The 8,759-nt window shown below is 38.7% G+C and overlaps 1 protein-coding gene across 1 annotated transcript in view; it reads left to right on the top strand.

Annotated features, from left to right (window-relative positions):
• Positions 1 to 7,819, top strand: part of LOC131881523 (uncharacterized) — a 14,019-nt gene extending 6,200 nt beyond the window's left edge. The window contains exons 3-4 of the mRNA XM_059228409.1: positions 922 to 929; positions 6,675 to 7,819. Coding sequence (XP_059084392.1) covers positions 922 to 929; positions 6,675 to 7,553 — 887 coding nt within the window. The 3' untranslated portion in view covers positions 7,554 to 7,819. The remainder of the gene's footprint in view (positions 1 to 921; positions 930 to 6,674) is intronic.
• The last annotated feature ends 940 nt before the right edge of the window (positions 7,820 to 8,759 follow it).

Below are 8,759 nucleotides of genomic sequence, written 5' to 3'. Positions count from 1 at the left end.
TGTCCTGAACATTGTTTTATGGATTCTGTAACTTAATTCTACTTCTGGCCTTGAACGTCCGATAGGTCCAGCAATTGAAAAAGCTTTCTCCCCCTCCAATTGGATATCTTTATTGAATAAGGGCCTTTACTTGCAGCGTCACACGGCCCAAAGAAAACGAGAAGAGGCATGGTAGATTGCTACATCAACTGCTCTTGCCTTGCAATGAACGCAATTTCTTTTCCGGACATTATGTGACCCGAGGCACTAACTAAAAATAAGATTTTGATAGAATGAGACAAAAACAGCACAAACGCATTACAGTCAAATAAAAAGGAATTGGCCCCATCGGCCATTTATCTGCTAGAGGCTGAATGACAAAGCGCCCTCTGGTATGCAGATCGTAAACCATATTTCGTGCAGCGTAAGGGGGTTACTGCGAACTTTCCATTATCTTGGAACACTACACCTAAATCCTTCATGGACGAGACCTGCTCAATATTTTCAACTCCTTTATCTACACAAGTAAAATGCTCAAAGGCGTTGAGGCAAAGGTAATTGAACGGAATTTCTTGAATTTCAAGGCCATCATCTACCTTGTCAACAGCCTTGACAAAGTCGAGATACACTACAACAACTGACTGATGACTGGAGATTCCAAAAAAAAATTAAGTTTTAGTCGTGAAATATTTAAATAATATTTTACTCTTAAAAAAAAAGCATAATATTTCCTTTTAATTCGAAATATTTAAAAATAGTTAAGATATTGAAGAGAAAAGTTTGAAAAAATGATTAAGAGCTATCCTAATAGAAATTCAAATCAAAGGCTTAAAGATTAAGCCTCGGTCCACCACTCAGTTCTTTATGATTCAGTTTCAATAGAGCCAAAGAGCCAAAACGGTTTTAAGACGTAATTTAGTTTTTTTTTGCGGACTTCCTTAGGGATGCTGGTATTGGAATCCCAGCAGTTCAAGACGAGAAATTAATTAATTTATTTATTTATGTATATCAGTTGATCGACCAACGAATTAGTGTTGGTTGATCTGGCTTACCCTTGAATATAAGGTTGATCAGGAATTTTCGTCAAGAACTTGTCCAAGTCTGACTTAAATCCTGCTACTGAATCAACGCTTACTTACGCCCAACGAATATTTGAAGGGAGCAAATTGAACAATGAAGGAGCCCGAGAAAGAAGAGAGGTGGACTTCATTGTTTTAACTAGCCTGAATTCTCGAGGGCTTGAAGGTGCTCTCAAAACGCACGTTAAGCCCCCACGGTCACTACAATTGACCCTAAATCCTGGGTTGGGACAAAGCTCATGAATGCTTTTGAAAACGTACAGTATCAGATACCTTTCGTACCTTCTCTGAATACAGTACAATCCCAACCTTTCTAGCCTCTCCCAATACGAGAGCTCTCTGATATCCTCAATGTTCCTAGTAAAACATCCTTGGACCTGCTCGAGCTTTTGCAAACCTACTGAACCCAATGGAGCCCAAAAGGGTGAAGCATATTCAAGATGTGGCTGGACAATCGTCTTGTACAGAGTTAGCAGTTTGTAATACTTTAACCAATAAAACTTTCTTGTCTACAATCAAATGCATTACTGGCTTAAATTGGGTTGAAATAAGAATTTCAAGTGAATTTTTTTCTGCATCTTAAATACCGATACAGAAACACACTCATGCTGTATCTCAAAATCTCAAAATATGCTCTTGAAAAGCTATATATTACGCGCGCGTTATCTCGGCTTCTTAAATACTGTCCTCCTCCCAAGGGTCTAAATTTCAAATACCATGACGCATTCAGACGCTGGGTTTGATTGCCCAGGCCAAAAAATCCAAAACAAAAGACTCGTCTAAGTATTAAAGTGCAGCAATTATGTCAAGATGCATTATTGACGTTCTTGGTGCAAAACTACTATAAAGAGTGTCCATTTTTAGGATTATTTGTAGCTAAAACTGTTAACTGCAAGAAAATTTGGGAAAAAAATGCATATTTAAAAATGCTCAAAACTGATAGAATATTTAGTAGATATTGAACAATGCATAAGGCTTTCCTAATCCTCAATGACTTGTTACATTTGTTACATATACTTCTATAAGCTCAATCAGTATGGTATAACCGTGATAACCATGCTGGCTAGGAGAAGGACTTCATGTATATCAAGAAATTCAACAAGTTTGAACTTCATGATCTTCTCAAACACCTGCGCAATATTCGAAGTGAAAGAAATCGGCCTGTAGTTACTGGGAGTGACTTATCCCCCCTTTGAAAAATGGAACAATATGAGCTACCTTCAGAGAAGAGGGGAACTTGCCCTGGTCCAAAATGCAACGCATCAAGTACGAGAAAACAGGAGCAAGAGGTTATTTTTTCCTTTTCTGCCCTGCCCTGCCCTTATAGATTGCTCGGTTACACTAGATCCTACGAAAACGAGATCCCAAAACGTGGTGCAAATCAGGTTGTAAAGCACCCATGAGTTTGTTGTTGGAAATCTCATACAGGGTTGGCCCAATTTAGCGTCTCATAGTACTAATATTAAAATTTGCTTTGAACTGTAAAAGAAAACAAATATAGAAACATGTTGAAATTTTTTCCATGCTAAGGACGATGTTGAATCGATTTTTTTTATTTCGCCAATGTACCGTACCCAAACAAGAATAACATATGACCAAAAAAAAATGGCAAAGTACCTCAACATGGTTTAGTTCCAGCCTTTGTTAGGTACTCAAAAGGACTCAAATAATTGCAAATGATATTGCACAGACGTTAAGGTATGAAGATATTTAAAATTGACTTTGCAGTATTATTTTATTCAATGGTAAGAGAAGCATTTTGATTCTTGTAGTACAATCGACATTTGAAGCAAGCGCGTTCAGAAGCACGTATGCAAGGAACTAATTTATGCGTCCTGCTACACCTTTCAAAATAAGATGGTCAAGCCACAATAAAAAAAACTAACCCAAAACTTCCAGTGAGAAGATATCGTAGTCAAGAACAATTCGCTATCATATAAGCCTGTGAATCTACCAATTGTACAATGTAAATTCTGTGGCAATCAAGAATAATAATGATGGTAAAGAAATGTGTTAATTGTTTTCTTCAAGTGTATAACAAATTATATGATTTACTCTTTTCAAAGTAGCACTAATTCGTTATTCACATTAGGTGATATCCTGGTTATATACTGATCTCAAAAAGTAATCATAAGTACTACAATTTTCATTTTCATCCACTAAAGAGCCTGAGAAACATTTTTATGAACTACCTTGTACCATAAACTGGCACAGATGATGTCCCGAGATATTTGGTCGTATTCGGATATAACCACCAATAGATGGATGCAGGTATAATGAGTTGTATATTTCTTAAAGTTTTCAAATAAGCAAAGTAAACGTTGAGAAAACTTCAAAAAGAAAGATTGTCAAACTTGAAAAAAAAAGTTGCAAAAATACCAAGAAAGGTGTAGATATGCAAAAGCAAGTTGTGATAATACAAAAAATAATTTTACGACGGAGGAAAGGTGTTTTCAGCCCCTCTTAGCCTCTTGGTTGCATTTTTATCTGTGACAAAATGTAAATACTAGGCCATCCATTGAGCTCACAAGAAATTAAAACAAAATTCTTGCAATGTTCGATATTAGGAACGTTTTCAACTGATACAGATGTCAGGGTAAACAATTGGTTATGTTCTGGAGCCTAATGGTTTTTGCTAATGAGGGCGTTTTTGTTCACAAAATAATTTTGGATCGGATCAAACTCATTTCGGCAGATTAAGCTCAACTGAAGCTCTCTTTTTTTGGAGACTTTCCCAAACTGTAAATGGGAGTTGAATTTGTTATTCAAATTCGTTGATAGATCAAATATTGTAAAAAGTTTAAGTGGCTGAGGATCTAATACTTTATTTGATCATGTTGCACAGAAGTAGATAAAAATGTCCAAGTAGTGTTTGGAACTGGAACTTGGTTTTTTTTAAACTAGCCTTTTTGTGACTTGAATTTAAGAGATGCCAACCCTTTCTTTAGTGTAGTTTTATTGGCAACACAAAATATAGCAACGAAAAAACTCTAACGGACTTTTGGAGTCCGTTTTGGTACTTAATTTGCGTGATTATAAAAATGTGATATTGTGTTAGATAGAATCCTAAGGCAATTTCACGAGTCGAGTATAAGCTTCCTTTCATGACATGCAATCTCCAACCTAACAAAAAGTTACAGTCCATAGTGATGAAGTGCATGGCATTCTCAATCAGAAAATAGTGTTTATTGATTTTTGATAAGTTATAGCACAATTCTGAGGCGAGAAAAAGTTCATTAAAGTCAAGACAAAAAGAAAGTGGGCGGGGATTGTCACATTTCACAAATGGAGATTCAAGCATGCCGAAAATGTCTTGGTTTCTTCTCCTGACAACTTATGGTATTGAGGATTGCATCGCTGATTCCGTTGAACAAAATGCTGCAAATGGATAATCACGCAACTGAAGTACCAAAATCGGACTCCAAAACTCCGTTAGAGCTTTTCATAAGTTGTTCCCTTGCTCTTCATGAAACATGGAAAAAAAGATAACTGGAACTAAAAAAGGGTTTTTTCAATACCTGGAACTGAGAACCTTTTTTTTTAACCAGCTTTTTGAAGCACAAGTCTCAAGCAAGGCACCCAATTTAAGAAGGAAGCATATGAGGACCCAAATGACAACAGAGGAGCAAAAAATGTCCTAATATGTGATAAAAAGCTTTGAAAAAAAAGTTCAAAAAGGGTAAAAATGTGAAAAATTGGCTGAAAAGGTGAGAAAATTTGAAATTTGCATTTTCCGGCCAAAAAGGCCAACAGAATATTAAAAAAATTCAAAATCTTTTTTTTTCCGGGTCTAATTGGAAGACTTGAAGCAAAAGATTAACTCCCTGAAGTTTGCAGCCATTTTGCCTGAATATACAAAGGTGGCACAAAGTTCGAGGGCAAAGGTGTCGTTGTTAGCCAACTTGAAATAATGCACTCACATTTCGGGTCACTTTTTTGCGTCTGATTCATTGAATCATCATCAACTAACCTTGTTATTTTGAAGTTTTGAAACATTCTGAAAAAGATTGATTACAAAGCACTCCAATTCTTTTATAGGACTTCTTAACCAGGGCAAATTCAACTGTGAAATCAAGGTGGCCATAATGTCTGCATGGGATCCAAGAATTAAAAAAATACAACCAGACATTATCATGAGCTTGATACATCCAATGATTGCCCAAGGAAAGGTCAAGCAAGGTCAAAACGGATACCTGTTGTGAAGTCAGCATGGGAGGGGATACCCATGGAGACGGTCCTTGAGTTCGTGGTTGCTGTTTACAGACGCCTCCAGAAAATAATAGATGCAAAAAGTGGTCACATCCATGAAAAATATAAAAAAGTTTCCCTCTCATTGAAATTTGCTAGATTTCCTAAAGAAGAACATTTCTCTTATGATACCTTACTGCAGAAATACTTTTAATTTTGTATGCCCACGAACTTTGTGCCACCCCTAGTGATGGCTTTTGCAGCAAGTAATTACGAAACTACTGTTCCTGTTGTTCTTGGCAAAAAAGAATGCTGTTGTAAAACAACTCTTCCAATGACATCTGACCTCCAGTTTTCCCAACTACATTTACGCTAAACATATTGTGATGTTCTCGTCAAATATCATCCCTGCAACAAGGTAATTCCGGAACGGATGGAAGTAAGGTTCTAGGCCAATTTAATTTCGGAATCAACATCATGTTGGCCTCATGTAATACTAGGTCTAAGCGTTTAACATTTTTAATGTTTATTGAAAACATCAATTTTAAACAAAATAGAGATGGTTAAGGACACCTCACAAATACCACCACACATGCTTTGTAAATAAGACTCACTTTACTTTGTAAATCACCATTACATCAAAATTTCTGGGTACGAAACGACTTTAAGAGCCACCCAAGCATGCGTTAGTGGTGTTTTATTCGAGGGGGAAAACCATGAAACCATGACGAACCGGTCAGTTCTCAAGAAGCCAGTCGCCCCCAAGCCACTGCCACACTTTTGTTCGTGCATGATTTGCAATTTCACACCCTCGTTTTAGCAACACTTGCCATACCATTGGTTGGCAACCAGCCACCCGATCAAAAGCAGGGGGGACGGACGGAAGGAACTAAGCCAACCACCAGCAAGCCACCAGATCTTCATCTCGTGCTCGATTTGACATTCGTCAATAAATACCCGATGCTCTTTGATCTTACCATCAGTTTGATCCTGGAGTTTGCTCAGTGCAGTCCGGACCGAGTTTCTCCCCACTCAATTGATCTTGGAATCTAGTTCAGCCAAAACGAGAAATGGTAAGGCTATAAGTCCATATTTGGTATACTCTATTTGGCTATTCTGAGTCCACTCAAAAAGGCAACAGTTTTGGAGTTTGATTGATTGGTTCAATAATCTCATATCATAATTGTTTAGGCATCGTGACATTAAAAAGGAACTGTTATCAATTGATCTCAAACAGTCATTTGTCTTAGCCGCCAATGTGAAGTTCATGTTGCCATTTTTTTAAGCAAAACTTAAAGGCACAATCGAAGGGAAGAGCTTGTTTTCATCAATCTGACCTTTTCCTAACATTTCAACTTTTTTGTCTGAAAATCAATAGGAGGGACATTGGTCAAGGAGAGACTAATAGGTTGTTTTCTTCCCTTATAGGCATGCTCCAATCGTTTGGCCTTAGGGGTCTTCATTCTCTATTTGGTCCCTCACAATCAAGCCCTCTTCAATAAGGGTGGTGGAGGCCTTGGTGGTCCTCGTATCCATTGTACTACTCACTATGAAACCTCGTATGTTACTACTTACGAGACAATCTACAAACCTCAATGTTCTACTACTTACGAAGATAAATGCTCCACCACTTATGAGACCCAGTATGAAACCAAGTATGAGCAACAATGCAGTATTTCATACTCAAAAGAATGTAACACGGTCTATGATACCACCTACAAATCAGAGTGCGAGACCAAGTACATCCAAAAGTGTACACCTACAACCAGCACCGTCTATGAAGAGCAATGTTTGACCAGCTCCCAAACCGTGTGTGACCAATCAGGTGGAGGTGGATCAGGTTATGATGCTCCTTACTCATATGAATCCAGCTATGGTGCCCCTCAAAAGCCCGTGTGCCGATCAGTCCCCACTCAATCCTGTAAACAGGTCCCCAAGCAAGTTCACCAACAATCCTGTTCCAATGTTCCACAAAAGAACTGCCACCAGGTGCCCGTTCAGGTGCCCAAACAATCTTGCAACCAGGTGCCCAAGCAGAATTGTCAACAAGTTCCCAAACAGGTCCCAAGACAGGTGCCCAGGCAATCATGTCATAAGGTGCCCAGACAGTCTTGTCATGACGTGGCTGTTCAGGTGCCCAAACAAGTGCCCACCCAGACCCCTCGACGAATCTGCAGCGGCTATGGAGGTGGTAGCGGTGGGGGTGGTAAAGGTGGTTTCGGAGGAGGCAAGGGAGGATTTGGAGGAGGTGGAGGACATGGTGGGGGTGGGTATGGCCCCCCTCCTTATGGTTACGGCCACCATTGAAGGGCATGCCAATGAGTCAATCTATTTATTACATGTCATATCGTGGCATTCCCCATTGCACACACCTAGTCATGGGAATATGGGTTTGACATAATTTATGAAAACACTTGGTCTTTTGTACTCAATAAGTAACATATACTCGCAATAAAGAACCGTTTTTATACTCAATGACATGTTTTCTCCTAACTGTTACTCCTGTGGCCTGTTTTTTTAAGCTCCAACCTTGGCGTTAGGGGCTTGGACGTATGAAAATATCCGGTGGGGTCATCTTTGTGTAGCACATTTTAAACAAGAAATTGAGCATATTTAAGATTATCTCTTTTGACAATTTTCATGACTAGTCGAACAAAAGTGGACTTGCAGAGGAAGTTAGAAAAATCATTATCGTAAAGCCCCTCGCCCATGACTGACCGATCAAAATTTGATTATGATATTGGAATAGATGGCTTTCGAGTTTATCGCCCCGAAACGCTTTTGGAGGCAACTGGAGATATCAAAAGACGTCCAGGCGGCCGACCACCGAAGCTCAAGAGCACATGGGATGACATTCAAGCAATCTCAGCCCGTGTTTGTTTGCATGTGTGTCGTATTGTTGGTGTCTTTGCTTCAGATTTCAATATGAGACATAAAACACTGCGAAAGGTGCTAAAAATTATATGGGACTTAAAACAGAGCTGCGGTGAGACGAAACTTCATATCACCACTTCAAATGGAGTGCACTCATACACCTTTGATTCTTCTATTAAACATCGCCTATGTACTGTTAATGAGTTTGACGATGAGAAGTTACTTTACGTCGATGCCATCTCCAATTGCCAAAATGACCGCTTTTGTTTTTTCAGCCAGACCAATCTGTGATGTCCCTTGGGAAGTCGCAACCGTTCAAAGAACCAAAGTCCAGCCAAGGTAATGGTTCTTGTATAATTTTCAGTGATGTTGGATTTAATCCCCCATTCTATATTGATGTCGAGATGAAAATCAATGCCAATGACTTCCGGAACCTTTTGAAAAGTAGAGTGTTACCTTGGCACAAGGAAGATTATCCTAGCTCTAAGCAATCACAACATCCGAAAATATGATGATGCCCCGGCTCATATGGCCAGAACAACNACAAACGAGCAATCATTTCGAGTTTTTTCAGGAATTTGTCAAACATTAAAAAATTTGCGATTAGTCTACTTGTTAGTTCAACAACAGCTGATGAAT

Source organism: Tigriopus californicus, chromosome 6, assembly GCF_007210705.1.
Source record: "Tigriopus californicus strain San Diego chromosome 6, Tcal_SD_v2.1, whole genome shotgun sequence".
NCBI lineage: Eukaryota > Metazoa > Arthropoda > Copepoda > Harpacticoida > Harpacticidae > Tigriopus > Tigriopus californicus.
Note: the sequence above shows the minus strand (reverse complement) of the source record. Positions and strands in the feature narration are given on the sequence as shown.